The sequence below is a fragment of the Phascolarctos cinereus genome, unplaced genomic scaffold, assembly GCF_003287225.1.
Source record: "Phascolarctos cinereus isolate Bilbo 61053 unplaced genomic scaffold, phaCin_HiC Scaffold_1;HRSCAF=81, whole genome shotgun sequence".
NCBI lineage: Eukaryota > Metazoa > Chordata > Mammalia > Diprotodontia > Phascolarctidae > Phascolarctos > Phascolarctos cinereus.
In genome coordinates, this window is record NW_027555514.1 from 194,502,040 (window position 1) to 194,521,834 (window position 19,795).

General features: G+C 39.3%; 1 protein-coding gene across 1 annotated transcript in view; it reads left to right on the forward strand.

Annotated features, from left to right (window-relative positions):
• B4GALNT3 (beta-1,4-N-acetyl-galactosaminyltransferase 3) overlaps window positions 1–19,795 on the forward strand; it is a 148,668-nt gene that overhangs the window by 101,921 nt on the left and 26,952 nt on the right. The window contains exons 2-3 of the mRNA XM_021001551.2: window positions 6,398–6,501; window positions 8,951–9,028. Of these exons, the coding sequence (XP_020857210.1) occupies window positions 6,398–6,501; window positions 8,951–9,028 (182 nt within the window). The remainder of the gene's footprint in view (window positions 1–6,397; window positions 6,502–8,950; window positions 9,029–19,795) is intronic.

Here is a 19,795-nt window from a genome sequence, read left to right on the forward strand (position 1 = left end):
GGTTAGTTTTTCCTCAAAAGATATTAACACTATACTCAAAATTTGATTACCTGAGGAGACTAAAAGGCTGAAGGATGTTGGCTGAGAACAAAATGGTCACAAGGAACCACAGGTGTCCTCTAATGCTTGGCTGGTGGAAAACAATGGACATCTCAGTCAAAGAAGCCTTACCCGGATGAATCAGCCCAAGATGTCCTCAATGCCTACTTCTGAATATTCTTCTACTGCTATGACTGCATAAATCTTCTGTTTACCTACCTCTGAGCATTTTATCCCTCTGTTGTTGCTCAGTCATTCAGTCATGTCTGACTCTTTGACCCTGTGTGGGGTTTTCTTTGCAAATATACTGGAATGGTTTGCCACTTCCTTCTCCCAATATAATAGGCAAACAGAAGTTAAGTGACTTTCCAAGGGTCACAGCTAGTGAGTGTCTGAGGCCAGCTTTGAACTCACCTCTTCCTGACTCCAGGCCCAGTTGAATATTCATCCTATTGAACGCATAACAGAATTGTACTGAGTCATGCCCAGCCCAAAATACCCATAACAGATATTCCCCAGTTGATAAATGATCTGAGGAGATGATTAGGCAGTTCTCAAGGGAGGGAACCCAGGCTATCTATGGCCATATGAAAATGATCAAAATTGATGAGCTCTAGAGGTGTAGGGGTACTGGGACCCCGAGATCACGACACGCAGGTCCCATTCAAAAGAACTCAACCCAAGCCTTCTTTCAGCCAAAGACAAGGTTTATTAAAGATCCCGCCATATTAGCCAGACTCTTGAGGAATCTGAGAGTCTGTGAGGTATTGGCTAGATTATAAGAATCTGGGCCCATGGCTAGATTTATAAGAATCTGAGCAGTGGGTAGATTTTAGGAATCTGAGCCCCTTAATGGAGACAAGATGAACCGTATATACAGAAAAACTGTGGGAGGGATCTAGGAGTGGCCAAATAGTTTGGGGTGACTGGAGGAGGGGTCTAAGGAGGCTCTGAATGGGAGAGGCCAATAAGCTGGGGTGAACAGGACTCCTGGGACCTGGACAATGGAGCCTAGCTAGGATTAAGTGTGGGAAATGGCCAGGGGCCATAGGGAGGGCTAGTCTAGGTTAAGGGTAACAGAATTGGGAGATTGGGTGTAGCCACAAAGAAAGGCCAGTTGATGGGAAAGTCCAGGGTTTTTCCTTTTTGGGATTTAGCTCCAATCTTCATCAAAATCACTAATAATTAGATAAATACAAATTCTGAGGTTCCCACCTCATACCCATCAGGTTAGTAAAGATAACTAAAAATAGAAAATGACAAATATTGGAGGGTCTGTGGGAAAATAGGCACATTGATATGATACATGGCTGGTGCAGTGATGAATGGGTCCAGCCATTCTGGAAATCAATTTGGAATTATGCACAAAAATATGCATGCTCTTTGACCCTATGCCTAGCCTATACCCCCAAAGTGATAAAGAAAAAGGAAAAGGTCCTATATGTACAAAAATATTTATAGCAGCTCTATTTGTTGTAGGAAAAAACTGGAAAGGAACAAGATGTCCATCAATTGGGCAATGGCTAAACAAATTATAGTATATGACTTAATGGAATACTATTGGTCTTTGAGAAATGACAGAAAAGATAGTTTCAAAGAGATATGGAAAGACTTTGTTATGAACTGATACAGAGTAAAGTGTGCAGAACCAGAAGATCAATTTATACTGTAAAACTAATATGATAATATTTTGAGAGTTAAGAACTATGATCAACTAATGATCCACCATAATTCCAGAGGACTGACGAAGAAGAATGCTTATCCACCTCATGATGGAGAGTTAATGGACCAGTATGAGAATATATTTTGCTTGACTATATTTACAGGGGTCCTTCCTTCCTTTCTTCTTTCTTTCCTTCCTTCCTTCCTTCCTATGAGTAGGGAAAGGTGGGAAGACAAAAAAAGAAACAATATTTTCATAAATTAATAAAATAATAAACTTTTTAAAAAGATGGGAACAAAATTATGATAATAATTCATATTTATATAGTTCTTCATGTATACAAAGGTCATTATTGCCAACAGACTTGTGGTCCAAACCAGATTAAAATGTGATTGGGAAATATTTGACAAAAATAAATAAAAATATAATTAAATATAGATATTGTTAATATGTGGTTTTCTAAGTCAGTATTCAGCCTGCAGGGAATCTGTTTGAGTTTGACACCCCGGGTGTAAGCGACCAGTAAGAAAAATAAAGTTCAAAAGAAGGAATTAACTTGCCCAATATTACACAGTTTGGAAGTTTTCAAGGTGGGATCACAATAATGTCTTTATTTATCAGATACTTTTTGTGTATACACATTTCAAGTTTGTGTCTTCTGGTGGTGCATATATAGCTTTCTATATGCCTATATCTATCTATGTCTATGTATCACACACACACACACACACGCATACACACACACACGTGCATACACACATATGCATACACACATGCATACACGCACACACATGCATACACACACATGCATACACACACGTGCATGCACACATGCATACACACATGTGCATACACACACGCACACACGTGCATACACACATGCATACACACGTGCGTACACACATGCATACACACGTGCATACACATGCATACACACATGCACACACATGCATACACACACGTGCATACACACACACGTGCACACACACACATATGCATGTGCGTGGGTGTGTGGGTTTGTGTTTATCCTGGTACTCCCCAAATGTGTTGCTGATTAGTTATCAGAGATCAGGGGCTAAGTTTTACAGCTCAGTAGCACAGTTAATAGAAAACTGGACCTGTAGTCAGAAAGACCTGAGTTCAAATTCAGCCTCAGCTACTTACTAACTGTGTGACTCTGGGCAAACTGCTTAACTTCTTTCTGCCTCAGTTTCCTCATCTGTAAAAAGGAGTCAGTAATAGCACCTGCCTCCTAGGGTTGTTATGAAGATAAAATGATACAATATTCATCAAGTGTTTTGCAAGCATTAGAGCCACATATAAACTCTAGGTGTTATTATTTATGTGCTATGTACAGATGGAATGGCAACTCTTTGCTGGAGGCAACATAGTATGATGGAATAGACTTTGGACTTGGAGTCTGAAGACTTGGGTTCAAATTCTGGTTCTGCTTATGACTCTGGCAACTCATTTATCTTCTGTTAACCTTAGTTTCCTTATTTGTGGAGAAATGGGAATTAGTAATAACTTGACTAGCTTCCTGCCAGGATGTGAGATTCCAAGGAGCTCTCATTTATACTAGAATATCCTACTTGATTCTCATACCCTGAGAAGAAGTTGGGGAACTTGATTATTTGCATTTCTCTATAGATGAGGAAACTGAGTTTCAGAGAAGTTAAGTAACTTACCCAAGGTCACACAGCTAGTAGGTGGCAAAGCCAGGATACAAACCTAAGCTTCTGATTCCAAGTCCCAAAGCCCTTTCCACTATACCATGTTGCCTCCATGAATGAATTGCATTTACATAAATGTTAATTGGTAGGATAATAATAGCTGATGTTTTTATGGCCCTGGAAGGCTTGCAGAGTACTGTGTACAGATTATCTTATTTTATTCTTACAACAGCCCTGTAAGGTCAGTACTAAATTATTATTACCATTTTACAATGAGGAAACTGAAGCTGAGAGAAGATAAGCCCTCATGACTACTTCTATAGCTGTTAAGTGGCAAAGCTAGAATGCAAATGCAGCTTTCTGCAGACTTCAATCTAAACTTGTCTCCACCACTGCATCATGCTGCTTCTCATAATAATGATGATAGTGATGGAGACCTACACCAGTTTCTAGGGCTCATCCTAACCTTTGATGAACACATTCAGAAGCTCTCTCTGGACAGGAGAGCATTAGGGCATTTTCCTTGGAATCTGCAGGTAACCTGCACTTTTCTTTAGGAAGAAGGTTATTGTAAAAGCCCACAGTTAACATCTCAGTGTGCTCAGCTGAGCCTTCTCTGTTTCGATGGAAGTGTCTGCATGAACTCTGTCTGTGTGTGTGTCTACCTAACAATAATTTCAAGTTTGTTTTCTCAGTTCCTCCTGCCTTTGAGGCTTAACCTCTTGCTTTCCCAGGGATAGATCTTGTGTCCTCAAGCCAAGAGCCTGAAGAGTAGCTTCCAGCTGTACCCCAGCAGCTGGCTTCCTGATTTCTCATCACCCAGCAGCTTATAAATGTGTTTGATAAACATTCAGCCTTGGCCCACCCACTCTGCACCTCCCTCAGCTCTAGACCCATCCAGCTGGGCACGACTGATTCTGAGCAGCGGAGAAGGGATTTCTATTTTGGATACTAATACCTCCTTGGCTTTCCTTAGGTGCGACTGAGATGTTGAATGAAGCAGAAAAGCTCTTTCATAAGAGAAGCTTAAGATGAGAAGGGGGATTACCTTGCTTTCCAGCATTACCTTCCCTTTTTCTGCTTTTGACAACAATTAGTTCTGAGAAGACTTGATCTGGAGTTATTTTTAGGGCAGAAGGAGAGAAATCCATTTTCATCACTCTTGGTCCTTGTCTAGGTCATGCTTATGAAAGGTAGTGTGCTTTAGTGAGATGCAGATTCATGTCCTATCACTGCTACTGATGGACACAGTGATCTTGAATAAGTTGATCAGCCTCCTTGTACCACACTTTCATCAATAAACATTTCAGCAAACCTTTGTTAAGCCCCTACTATTATGCATAAGGTATTAGGGATACAAAGACTGAAAAGCAAAACAGTCCCTGATTTCAAAGACCTTTCATTCCACTGCAAAGAAACAACGCATATTCTGCTAAATAAATACAAAATGTAGATATAAAAAATAAATACAAAGTCGTTTCAGGAATTAGAATATACTAACAACTGGGCAATATGTCAAGATTTCACATAGGAGGTAGCACTTGATTTAAACCCTGAAAGGAAGTAGGAATTCCAAGAGGTGGAAGTGAGAAATGTATCCATTCCAGTCATGAGGGTGGAGAACACAGTCATGAGGGTGGAGAACACAGTCATGAGGGTGGAGAACAACATAGTGCAAAAACACAGAGGAGAAAGAAGGGATACTACACATGAGGAACAGCAAAAGGGCACTTTGGCTGGAAGGTAAAATGTTAGCAGGCGGAATCATAAGTAACCAGCCTGGAAAGATAGGCCAGTGCCAGGCTGTGAAGGGCTTTTAATGCCAAACATTTGTATTTTATCCTCAAATACAATAGGGAGCCACTGAAGCTTCTCAAACATGTCAGACACAGAGGCAATAGGCCTAAACACTCCCCACAGCTCATACAAAATTAAAATGGAATAGAAAAATAAAAATATAATTTTTGTTGTTGTTCAGTTGTTTCAGTCATATCTGGAACTATTTGTGATCCCATTTAGAGTTTTCTTGGCAAAGATACTGGAGTGGTTTACCATTTCCTTCTCCAGCTCATTCTACAGATGAGGAAACTGAGGCAAACAGGTGACTTGTTACACAAGTAGTAAGTGTCTGAGGCCAGATTTGAACTCAGGAAGATGAGTTTTCCTGACTCCAGGCCTGATGCCCTAGGGGAAAAATACAATAGAAAATAGATAATCTTAATAAATGGTTTTCTAAGTCAATATGCAGGCTTCCAAAATCCCTATGTATGGTTTAGTGCAGGGGTGGGGAACCTGTGGCCTTGAGGCCACATGTGGCCTTATAGGTCCTCAAGTGCGGCCCTTTTAGTGAATCCAAACTTCACAGAACAGTTCCCCTTAATAAAAGGATTTGTTCTGTAAAACTTGGACTCGGTCAAAAGGCAGAACCCAAAGACCTAGAAGGCCACATGTGGTCTCGAGGCAGCAGGTTTCCCAGCCCTGGTTTAATGGCTCTCCTTTCCATCTTTGAGTTTGACACCACTGGTATAAAGCAGGAGAATGACCTGTGCTTTAGGAATATCATTTTGGCAGCTGTATGGAAGATGAATTGGAGGGGATGACAGGTTGGAAAGACCAATTAGGATGTTATTTCAGGATTCCAGGCAAGAGGTCATAAGGACTTGAACTAGAATGGTTTTATTGTGAGTGGACAGAAGGGGAATTGAGGGTGTAGAATTGGTAAGATTTGGCAGCTCATCGGAAATAGGGAGTAAATGAAAATGAAGAGTTGAGGGTGACTCAATAATTATGAATCTATGGTTGGGTGATTGGAAAAATGGTGGTACCTTTGACAGAAACATGGAAGTTAAAGAGGAGGGGTGAGATTAAAGGGGGAGAATAATGAATTGTTTTCAACATTTGAAGAGGTCTGAGCAGGTGAGGCAGAAGAAATCATTTCTTCAGGTGGTTTTTCCAGGAACTTTGCAGAATGGAAATTGAGTTTTGAGATTCTATTGATCTTTCTTATCTTTCTGCTCCATAGGATATAGCAGTTGGAGAGAACTGGCCAAGGCTCTGGCTAATAGAAACATTCCTGCTGTGCATCCAGATCTCAAGTTCTATCAGCCCCAGAGGCAGGACTTCAAGGTAAATACAAGTGTTAGCTTAGGTCTCCTATCCTTCGAGAGATGATATCTCTTTCCACATACATATAGCTTCCCTTATCATTCCCCCAACCAATGGGGACACCTGTATTTTTTCACTCTCCTTCAGCAGAAGAATTAAGAAGCAAGCATGGGCCTGAGCCCTTGGAAACTTTATCTGCATCATGAACATTTCCCAGCTTGTTTAAGGGAAGCTGGTCAATCCTGTCCCCTGTTGACCCTGAAGCTCATGAATAGAGCTGGAGAAGGGTTTTCCTGGGTCGACTTCAGCTTCCTTTGGTAGAAATAGGACCAGATTTGAAGTCAGAGGATCTAGGTTTGAATCCCAGCTCTACCACTTACTAACTGTGTGACCTTGGTTAAGTTGGACAGGGAGGAAAGAGAGAAAGAGAGACAGAAACAGAGAGACAGAGACAGAGATGGAGAGAGAAAGAGAGAGATGGAGAAACAGAGAGACAGACAGAGAGAGAGAAAAGAGAAACAGAGAGGAGAGAGAAGAAAGGAACAAGAGAAAAGAGAGAAAGGAGAGAAGCAGAGAGAGAGAATTTATTAAGCATGTGTTGTGTGCTATGCACTGTGCTAAGTGCTTGGAATACAAATACAAAAAGAAAAATAGTCACTTGTAGTAGGGGTTTAGTTTTCTTGCTTTCTCAGTGGGATGGGGAGGAAAGTAGGTAGAAGAAAAGTCTGATTTTTGTTTGAGAAGAAAAGAAAATTTAATTTTAAAAAATGAAAACAAAAGAAAATCCCTATCTTCAAGGACCTTACATTCTAATGGGGGGGGGGGGAGCGCAACATATAAAGACAGCACATGAAGGGAACTGGATATCTGGAGGGGAAAAAAGTACCTTCATGAAAACAAAGGTGAAGAAGTTATCTAGGCAGTCATGGACTGGGACAGCTTTGAAATGAGCATGGCTGCATGGATATTTCCTTAAATGGAGGCTCCAGGGAGGAAATCTCCAACTGGAGGAGGAACTCATAGGGGCAGAATTCTTGCCAGCATGAGAAGGCCAGTGGGGCAGAGGTGGAGAAATAATCTGGAGAGATATAGGTTGGGCTGCATTTGAAGAACTTAACCTCTTTGAAGCACCTAGATGACTTAGTGGTTAGACTGCCAGTCCTGGACTCAGGAAGACTCCCTTTCCTGAGTCCAAATCCAGCCCCAGACACTTTCTAGCTATGTGACCCTGGGCAAGTCACTTAACCCTGTTTGCCTCAGTTTCCTCATTTGTACAATGAGCTGGAGAAGGAAACAGCAAACCATTCCAGTATCTTTGCCAAGAAAACCCCAAATGGGGTCACAAAGAGTCAGACACAACTGAAATGACTGAACAATAACAACATCTCTGGAACTCAGTTTCTCATTTTTTAAATGAAGGACTAGATGATTCATAGAGCTCCTGTAGGCTCTAATTCTTTGATCCTTCCGGGGGGGGGGGTGAAGTAGTATAGTAGAAAGAACAATTGACTCTTCTTGCTGGCACAAGATGGATATTGACAGGAGAGGGGGTCTACAGAGGTATGTGACCAAGGCAGTGAGTTAGAAGCCGTTCCATATGAAGACTAGTTAAAGGAACTGGGATGGTTAGCTTAGAGAAGATGTTTAAATCTTATATATTCCTTGATTTTTTTTTTTAGAGTCTCTATATCTCCACTGCCTAGCACAGTGTCTGATACATAGTCTTCAAGTATCAGCAGTCCATACTGTGGAAGAAATATCAAACTTGTTCTTTATGACTTGAGGGCAGAGCTAAGAATAATGGGGTAGAAGATGCAGAGAAGTACATTTTAGCTTTATATAAGAAGAAAAAATCTTGAAAATTGGAGTTGTTGGAAAGTGAAATGGGCTTCCTTAGGAGCTGGTGAGTTCGCTCTTGCTGGAAGTCTTCGAGCAGAGAATGAGTGATGGGGATATAACTGAAGAGATTCCCGTTCAATTGTGAGTTGGACTAAAATACCTGTGAGGTCTCTTCCAACTTTGAAATTCTCTAATTCTAGATTGAGGAAGAAGGGAAATGTAGGAAATGGGAAGATATTTAGTTTCTCTTCAGGGAGCTCAGCACTTAATTGGAGAAGGTAAACATGCCCATATCCAAGATGGTAAGTGCATAAAAGAGTTACAATTAGAGTGATTTTTGTCATGGGCCTTAATGTTGAGAATTCCCTGAGGTCAGGAACTACATCACCTTCTGCAATCCACCAAGATGTCTAATTTGGGGCTCTGAACACTTTTGGGCACCTATTTGCTGTTCACTTGAATCGCCAGATGCAATAAAGCATGACCCTGAAGTTTATGGCTTTAATCATCAACCCTTCTTCCAAACTCTGCCTTTTTCTTGCACTCTTGTCCCCTTCCTGCCTTATTTCTGCCACACTCACTGTTTTCCTTTTGGTTTTGTTTTCCTGTGTGATGCTGCTTGGTGGCCCAGGTTCAAGAGCTGGACAGAGGTGGGCTCAGGAGTGAGAGCTACCAGCAATGGAACAAGCCTGTTCCCTGGATCTCAGAGGTGGGATACTCATTGTGACACCTGAACTTTCCTATCTCTTGTCTGTTCTTTAAAAAATAATTTTTGGGGCAGAGGACAACAGATGTTTCCTAAGGGTTTGTGCATCATATAAACTTGGGATTTTAGAGTTCTAAGGGACCTTAGACACAATGTAATCCAACCCCTTCATTTTACAGATGGCTTTGAGAAGCCATGGACACTCGCAGGAGTGAAGTCATGATTTGTGCAGTGTCATACTGTAGCCAGAAGTTTGAATCCAGTTCTGAACCCAAATCCAAATGCTCTCTCCACCACACCATACTCTAGTGAATAAGTTGTTATTATTGGGAATTTTTATCACTAGGGATAGAAGTTACCATTGAATTTTCCTCCAATAGTCGTAGGGTCAGTAGTAGATAATATGTCCCCATTTTACAGAGAGGGAATTGAAAGATGAAAGAGAGGTGAAAGTCTTGCCCAGGATCACACAGCTCATTTGAAACAACAGTTTTGACCTTGTCTTGGTGTCCCCCGCCTCCACCCAGCCTTGCCCCACTATTGGGGAACACAGCAGTTTTGTTTTTAAGATCCTGTTAGATTGTTTTAAGTTTTTGTTCCCTGATTCACAATTCCTCCAAATCTTATACAGTGTAACATACTAAAATTTAATAGTAGTAAGTTTTTCCTCAGGGAGACACTGGACAAACAGAAAAGAGCCCAGAAGTACACAGTGAGCTTATTATGTACGTGAACATATGAACAGAGAAGCATGCAAACTAGATGTCACAAAACCCTCTACAAATATTTCGGTGGGTTCATTGAGTAGGTATTCCCTTTAGCTGTTGAGCTCATAATCCATTTGCATCTTCTCATCCCATGGTCTCTTGGCCATGTCCTCTAATACATTCTCCACAGAGGATCCTCCTGATGTGCTGTAGGCCTTACTTTTTGCATTGTATAGATGCCAGGGCAGTCCTCAAGCTCTCCATCTGTTATTCCTTACTCTAGATGCTAGCCCACCTCCTTTTCTGATCCCACATTTCCTAGATAATATCTTGGTTATTTTTGGTCCATTAATTTATTTTCAGTTTTCAACATTCACTTCCACAAGATTTTGAGTTCCAATTTTTTTCCCCATCTCATCCCTCCCCCAACCCCAAAATGGTGTGCATTCTGAATACCCTTTCCCCTAATCTGCCCTTCTCTTCTATTCCCCTCCTCTTTCTCTCATCCCCTTCCTCTTCTATTTTCCTGTAGGGCAGGATAGACTTCTATACTCCCTTGCTTGTATATCTCCTTTCCCAGTTGCATGTGAAAACAATTTTTTAATATTTGTTTTTAAAACTTTGGGTTACAAATTTTCTCCCTTCCTCCCTCCTCACCCACCCTCATTGAGAAGGCAAGCAACTCATACTGGTTATACTTGTATAGTCATGCAAAACACTTCCATAGTAGTCATGCTGTGGAAAACTAACTATATTTCCCTTCATCCTATCCTGTCCCCCGTTTATTCTATTCTCTCTTTTGACCTTGTCCCTCCTCAGAAGTGTTTGCTTCTGATTACCCCTTCCCCCAATCTGCCCTAGATAACATCTTTTATGCTACTTTGGACACATCTTTGGTAATGTTTTCCAGGCTACCATATGCTTCTCCATTGCGGTGTTTGTGTCACCTGCTATTTTAATTTTTTGGAGATGACAGTGAAGTGATTCCTAATCATGTTATGTCACTAGGATGTGTTTTGAATTGAATTTACTGAATAATTGGGAACATATTTGTATTAAAAGTGTTTCAGAGAACAGTTTAGGATTATTGAAAGTGCTATGCAGTGTTGTAAATGTAAAATTTAATTTTCCTGATATCTTCTTCCTATGGAATTTCATTTTCTATCTGCAGTGCTTATTATATATGTATATATAGTATGTATATACACACATTCATATATGTACATGCATGTTTATGTATAAATAGGCATAGTATGCATACATTTTCATGTACAATCATGTACAATATGTGCATATTTGTGTGATGATATGAACATATACATGTGTCTTACATGTGTGACTAGATATCTCTGTGTGGACGTGTATGTAGGGTGTGTGTGTAATATACATATGTGTATAAAAGTGTGTGTATGTTTGTGCCACATGTCCCAGAAGTCTTAGCACAATTACACACACACACACACACACACACACGAACTTACTCAGTAGACTCCCTATAATCTATATATTTGGGACAATAACATTCTTTATCCATTTGCTCTCTGTGTTCTATATATATGTTTAGATTGAATTTTTTTTGCATGGTTATAGATCTTATTAAGTAAGCTTCCTTTTATTCTTGGGTTTGATACAGCTAGCTCAAGGTTATACACAAAGAGGAACGTTGTTGTCCTCTAATTGTAAAAATAACAATAGCTAACATTTGTTGTTGCTGCTGTTCAGCCGTTTCAGCTGTGTCCAACTCTCTGTGACCCTATTCTGACTTTTCTTGGCAAAGATGCTGGACTGGTTTGCCCTTTCCTTCTCCAGCTCATTTTACAGCTGAGGAAACTAAGGCAAACAGGCTTAAGAGGCTTACCAGGGATCGCATAGATAGTAAGTGTCTAAGGTCAGATTTAAACTCGTGAAGATGAGTCTTCCTGACTTCAGACCTAGAGCTCTATCCACTGGGCCACCTAGCTGCCCAAAGCTAACATTTATATAGCACTTTAAGGTTTGCAAAGTATTTTACGTATTATCTGATTTGATCCACACAATAATCCTGGTATTATTATCCCCATTTCACAGATGAGGAAACGTAGAACAGAGAAGTTAAATGATCACCAAGCTAGTAAAAATTCCAATATAGGTCTTTTTGACTCCGACAGTATGCACTCTGTTTCCATCTATAGAAAGCCCTTCTTCCATTTGGACTGTACAAGTACAATACGTTCTCTATGACCATTGCTAACGCCTTTAGCTAACATACATCTCCCTGTTTTATTCCTTACTTGATATTGGTTTACAACAAAGTTATCTTTGTGGTTGTATTTATACATTTTTTAAAAAAAATAATCAACATACGCATGGAAGATATGTTCTTGGAAGGGAATTTTAAGGTTATATTTTGTCCCAGAGCCAAATTCCTTTTTATAATCTACTGATACTAATCCCAGTGAGATCTTGTATTCTCTATAATTTTCAAGCAAGTATGGACTTTTTATAGGATAATTAAATTAACTTCTATAAACTTTATATGTTTTTACATTTTAAAAAAACTTATAATTTTCAATACAGACTCCTTTTGCTATAGTCATTTTCTTTTTACAATAATTGGCACTCACTTCACAAGATTTTGACATTCTTTAATTTTTCCTCATGAAACCATACTTTCATTACATTAGCTATTAAGCATATCTTTGAACAGTGAGATTCTAAGCCAATAAACATTCAGTAATGGATGATGAGAGTAGATAGTAGGTAGAGCTCCAGGCATGGAGTCAGGAAAAACCTGAGTTCAAATCTGGCCTCAGACACTTACCAGCTATATGACCCTGTGGCAAGTCCCTTACCCTTGTTTGCCTCAGTTTCCTCATCTGTAAAATGAGCTGGAGAAGGAAATGGCAAATCACCCCAGTAAAGAAAAGAAAACCAAGAAAACCAGTAAAGAAAAGAAAACCAAGAAAGCCAAGAAAACTCCAAATGGGATCGTGAAGAGTCCCACATGCCTCAAATGACTGAACAAACACATATAAAATCATATATATGTAAACAAGTACATGTATGTATGTTCACACACATCACAACATGAAAAGACCTAGAGGAAAGCCTACGGCACATTGGGAAGATTGTGCATGGATTACACACACATGCATACATATACAATATACATACACACATACATACAAATACACACATGTATACATATGCACAGAAACATACATACACTTGGACTATCTTGATGGACTCCTTATAATCTATTTTTTCTTTTTCAATATAATTTTTTAAAAAATCGAAAGTCTATATTCTTTCCTTCCCACCCTCAATTGAGAAAAAAAGAAAGACAAAACTCTTGTGACAAATATACATGGTCAAACAAAACATGGCTAATACATGAATTTGTTTTGCTTGACTATGAATATTTGTTGCAAGAGGTTTTCTTTTTGTTCTTGTTGTTCAAATGGGCAATGGGAAAGAAAAAATAGATTTTGGGTCATAAAAAATAAATTAAATTTTTTAAAAGGTCACCTAAAATATTTTTGTACATATGGGTCCTTTCCTCTTTCTTTGATCTCTCAAGTATCGTAATAGTGCTATCTTTGCATTAAAAGGTGTGCACAGGTTAGTAACTTTGAGGACATAGTTTGAAATTGCTTCCTAGAATACCTGGAGCAATTCTCAGCTCTGCCAAAAGTGGATTGATATGTCTATTTTCCCACAAGCCTATCCAACATTTGTCATTTTCCTTTTTTTTTTTTTTTTTGTTTTTTCGTCAACTTTGCCAATCTGGTGAGCAGGAAGTAGAATTTCGAAGTAGAATGTTTTTAACATGGATTCTGATCCTTTGATTTCTTCCTCTGAAAACTGCCTGTTCATCTTTTGACCATCTATCAATTGGGGAATTGCTCTTATTTTGACAAACTTGAATCAGTTTCTTATATATCTTATAAACGAGGCCTTTATGAAAGAAGTTTTCTGGAAAGATATTTTCCTGTAGTTCCACTTCTATTTTTAGTTACATTGATATTATTTGTGCAAAAACTTTTACATTTTGTGTAATCAGAATTGTCCATTTTACTTTCTGTGATCCTCCCTGTCCCTAATTTAATTATAAACTCAACCCCTATCCAGTGATCCGAAAGGTAATTAATTCCTTGTGCCTCTAATTTTTTATGATGTCATCCTTTAGGTATAAGTCATGTATCCATTTAGTGCTCATCTTGGTATATGGTATGACAGATTATTCTCTATCTAGTTTCTGCCAGATTGCTTTCCAGTTTTCCCAGCAGTTTTTGTCAAATAGTGATTTTTTTCTTTTTCTTTTTAAATTTTATTTTTTCAATGAATGAAAATCCACCTCTCCTTCCCACTCCCCCTACCCCTGCCCACTGAAAAAGAAAGGGAAAAAAAGCCTCATAACAAATATGCATAGTGAGGCAAAACAAATTCTCACATTGACTGTATCCAAAAAAAAAAAGTCTCAACTTACACCCTGAGTACATGTGGTTGCTTCTGTACCTTACATATCTAATTTCTTCTCTTGATCATCCTTTCCATTTCTAAACTAATTTACTAAATTAAGTACTAAATTATTTTGATGATTATTGTTTTATGATATAATTTGAAATTTGCTACTGCTAGGCCACCTTTCCCTATCCCATTCCTTTATTTCCATTACTTCCCTTGAGATTCTTGGCCTTTTGTTCTTCCAGATTAATTTCATTATCATCTTTTCTAGATTTATAACATAATCCTTTGGTAGTTCGATTGGTAAAGCATGGAATCATTAAACTAATTTAGATAATATTGTCATTAGTTTTATATTAGCTTGTTCTAGCCATGAGTGATTATTATTTCTCCAGTTACTTAGGTCTGTATTTCTGTAGGGTATTTTAAAGTTTCATAATTTCTGTAAAGAGTGTTTTATATAGTTCCCATATGTGTCTTGGTAGGTAGACTCCCAGGTATTTTATACATTTTGTAGTGATTCCAAATTTGTCTCTTTCTGCTGAGTTTTGTGAGTAATATACAGAAACACTGAGAATTTATGGGGATTTTTTTTATAACCTGCAACTTTGCTGGAGTTATTGTTTCAGTTATAGTTAACTTCCTAGGTTTCTTTAAGTAAACTATTATGTTATCTGCAAAAAGTGATCATTTTGTTTCTTCTTTGCCTATGATTTGATTCCTTGATTTCTTTTTCTTTTTTTATTACTATAGCCAGCATTTCTAGCCCTATGCCAAAGAGTGCGCCATCTTACCTTAGTCAGGCTATACCTAAAGTGTTATGTTCAGTTCTGGACACCACATTTTAAGAAAAATGTTGACAAATTAGAGAATGTTGTAAGGAGTATAATTAGGGTGATGAGGAGACTTGTTATTTGGTCCAGCTAAACTGGCTTTTTTGTTTTTCCTCACAGATCTTATCTCTATGGCTTGTACAGTCTGTCTCCCATGCCTAGAATGTCCTCTTTCACCACTACCACCTTGCAGAATCTCTTATCTTGTTCAGAGCTTACCTCCTACATGAAGTCCTTCCTAATTTTCCCCAGCTTCCTCCCTCACTTGCCAAAATTGCCTTGAATTTACTTATATGTGTATGTGTTGTTTGTCTTAATAGAATGTAAGGTTTTTGAGAGTAGAGATTATTTGGGTTTGGGTTTTTTCTTTTCCTTTCTATGCCTAGCACCCAACATAGTGCCTAGCACGTAGTAGGCACTTATAAATACCTGATAGTTGATTGCTTGATTGTATGTGAAATGGCTGAAATAATGGAGAATGCTCAGCCTGAAGAAGAAGCTTTTTTTAGAAGGGAGTTCCTTGGAAGATAGTGTATTTAGCAATGCTGAAGGAATCTGGACAGGCTTAGTGACCACTCATTGGAGATTATCAGAAGGGATCATTCTTCAGGTACATATTAGACTAGACAATCTTTAAGTTCTCTTCAAATTTCCAGCATTGGTTGATTGATTTGTTACCTAGGTTAGTGGGCTTGAATTCATTTACAGGACTCAGATCATATTGAGTCATCACATGCCTGTTACAGATCTGAGAAGTTGTCTCTCTGTTAATTTTTATCTCGTTTTCTGGTATTAAAAATAACAAGTAGATTGGCCTTCAAATCCCCAAAACATTTATTAGGGGCTCTAATAGCTATAGATGTACAACAAAGATTCTGCTCACACAGAATGGTGAAGTGTTCTCGTGTTGGTTCGGACCAGGCCTGATTCAACTCAGGCTGGTCCAGTGGTTTGGACTCAGGATTTGAATGAAATTAAACATTTGTAGATTTTGTAATACTTAACAAAAGGAAATTTACTCAACAATAGCATGGAAGAGGTTATTCACCAAAGATTCACCAAATTGATTTAGCAGGGCATAATTCCCTCACCTCTGAATTTGTCTAACACTGGATTAGAAGAATTTGTTTAGTCATGTGATATTGGGAAGTCCGAGCCTAAGGAGCCCCGACTAGCTATGTACTGTCCTTCTATGCCTTAGGTGACCAAGAATCTAAGTCAACAGTTTCAAGCCTTGATCCCCAGGACCAATTAAGCCTCAACAATAGTTTCATTGGCTTCTTAGGAAAAAACTAACCTATATAGCAGGAACCTTTCATTTTTTTAGGTTATTCATAATGAATTTCTAGCTGTATCACTTGAAGTTCACTGCTGTGTACTCCCACCTCACATGTTCAGGATAATGGTGCATTGGACAGTTCTCATCTGGGACTGGACCCTCATCTTCCTGTTTCTGGAGGTGTGGTAAAATTTGGGTTGGTCAGTTTTCAAGGCCAGTAGCCTCTGACTGAGCAGATTCACCAGGCCAGTGGTGGAACTAAGTATTTAAGAGTCTTTCTGAAGGCTTTGGAAACCAAGTTGGCCCTTCCAAACATTGTGTTTCGTCCTGGAGATAACAGTTTGTGGCATGCTTATAGAAAATCCTTATTCAGGACAACCCTAGCCAATCAGCTGATTGAACTCCTGGGCCTGGGCTTGGGCCTGGGCCCCCTACCAGTCAAGAGGGAAAATAGCAGGGTGGGATTTCTCCATTTGCTGAATGGAATGTCATAGAAAGAGTATGAGGCTTAGCATTAGGATAGTAGGATTCAGGTCTTTCTTAGCTTAGGTAAATTGTTTAAACTATCCTAATTTAAACTATCTCAATCAACTTCTATTTCAGCTTTATTCTAATGAATCCTTCTATTCATTAGCGTCTATTTCCTCATATATAAAGTTAGAGTAATAATATTTTGCCTGTCATGTCTACTTCACAGGATAGAAATAAAATGATGTGAAATTGCTTTATAAAATATTCTACAAATGAGAAGTGCTTGTGTTATGAATGACAAACATTAACATGCAACCAAGTGTTTGATGCCTTGTTCCATTTGTATCGTAGTTTTAGAAGTAAATTACTATGTTCACCTGAAAAAAGTGAAGTAGGATAGAGGCTTCTAAAGGGAATAACAACGTCTTTCCTTTAGCTGCTTCCCTTCGTGTGCCTAGATCAAAGAGTATGTTGGAGTCAGCTCCAACCACAGCCGATTGTTAAATTTTCATTTACACCTCAGCATCTACAAATCAAGGCGAACTTTACTGTTTTGTTGATTGTCTATATTTTTTAAAGTGATAGAGAAAATGTTAACAGTGCAAATTTGAAGTGTGTTCAGTGTACACCACATGCCATTTTCGTGCAGAGAACCAGTTGTTAAACATTTGCCAGTATATACCCCTGCCTTAATTTGACCTGCATGGCAGAGTTGGTTCTCAAATACCAGCCAGGAATCACAATGTGTCAAGATACAGGGTGTCTGTGTCCTTTCTGGAGGAGAAGGTACAAGAACTAGATTGGGGGATCTTAACCTTCGTTGTACAATGGACCCCTTTGGCAGACTCCACCTGTGGACCCCTTCTCAGAGTATTGTTTTTAAATGCAGAGAATAAAATTGTGTTGAAATACAGTTATCAAAAAAAATTTTTAAATTCACAGACCCTAGATTAAGAATGCCAGAAGAGGAACACCTGTTTCTCTTCAGGCTATCAGGGAGAATTAAGTGATCCTAATAAGAGTACTTCAAAGGAAAAATATAGAGAAAAGATCTCAAGGGGAAGAAGGGAATCTTAATTTGGGTCAGCTGGTTGAAAGGTGGAATAATGTGATAAAGAGAAGAAATAAGAACCTCTGAACACCCAGAGCTATGTTATAGGGAATACAGTACCTTTCCTTTAAGGAAAGCTGGATTCTTCTAGGATCATATAGAATCAGAGAAGGTAGGGACCCTGGAAGTCAAATCCCCTCCTGTTGTAACAGATGAAGAAATTTAGGTCCAGAGAAGGGAGTCTCTTGTGTACCCACAGATGCCACCGAAAACAGAAGGGGCTATTCAATCAGGGTCAGAGGAAGGTGGCTACCTGATAAGTGATACTGGAGTGACTATTTGTCCACCTAACGTTAATGATAGAAAGGTTTGTTTAATCCAAACCTTGATAAGCCTGAAGATTCTATCTACTTACTTATGGTGATTTAAATGGGGACAAAATTCTATGATTTTTTTTGTTCCTGTCAAAGATGCACTTTGTGCTAGAAAGTATGATATAATGGAAAGAGCCCTGGGCTTGCAGGCAGGAGCCTTGAGTTCAAGAATCTATTCTCATACATCATCACTGCCATCATCATAGCTAGCATATATATAGCACCTACTCTGGGTCAGGCACTGTGCTAAGTGCTTTTTTACAAATATTATTTCACTTGATCTTCAGAACAATCCTAGGAGGTAGGTGCTATTATTATCCCCATTTTACAGTTGAAGAAACTGAGGATCAGTAGTTAAGTGACTTGCCCAGGGTCACACAGCTAGTAAATAACTGAGGCTACGTTTGAACTCAGGTATTTCTGATTCCAGGCCCAGCATTCTATCACTGTGCCGCCAGCTGCCTTATAAGCTAGTTTACCATTGCCAAGTCGGTTCACCATTCTGATCTTCAGTTTCCTCGTTTATTAAATGGGGATGGGGTAACTTGCACTCCTTCCTTCACAAAATGGTTTTGAGGAAAGCAAACCTTTAAACACGCTATAAAAATGATGAATGATTGGAGGAATCAGTGCTGTTTTCCAGGTCTTTGTTCCCTTTTTGGTATATTGGGGAGAATCATTCCTACTTTTCTTCCCATCCTCTTTCCATCAGCCATGCTGATTTAAAAGTATCCTTCACTCCTTTCCAGATAAAGAGTGCTGTGAAATACTGCATTACACAGATCAGAAACGGAATGGTGAGAGAAGCTTGTCAGACCCAGAACTAGAGAACAGGACAAGGCTGTTAGCTGAAGGACTTCTAAATAGTCAGTTATGGTCCATTTCTGGGGCTAGTCAGGCTTTGATAAAGTTCTAAGAGTGGTACTACCCAAGCATTAAAAGCCCTGGGATAGCATCTCTTCTCAAAATGCTGGAAACAGAAATTTCTGTAGACTCAAGTCCCCTGGGGGGGGGGGGTTCACATCTTTCTGCCTCCTTCTTCCTCTCCCCAGGCTACCCCTTCTGCTCCTTCCCCCAGTATCTGTCTCCCCTTGAAAGGAGCCAGCCCCCTCCCCCTGAATCAAAACTTCAATCCACCAATGGTAGGAATGTCTTACCTATGAACCAGACTGAATTCTCTGAGTAGTAGTCCTTTGGAAGTGTGTGGGTTTAGGGAGCATTGCCCTTCAAGTCACCCAGTCATAAGAGTGGGTGTTGGGAATGGGGGGCTGGGAGGGGAAGGCAGTTCAGCAGGAAGGAGCGATGAAGCCACTTGGAGGAGACACTGGAATCTTGTAAACTTGGCTTAAGAAACTTCTGAGACATAGCACAATGTCCCCATTCTTCCTCTCCTTGGAGTCTCCCAGCCAATTGCTCCCCCCTTCCCCCTCATCCTGACCCACTCTGCCCCTTACTTACATGCCCTGGATAATGATGTCTTCTAAAGGCTCAACATTCCTTGCATTGACCAAATTCAGCGTAACTCGGATCCAATAGGTCTGAGTTGCGTGACTGGATAAGTCACTTTACTTGTCCGAAACTCAGTATCCTTATCCATAAAATGGGGTAA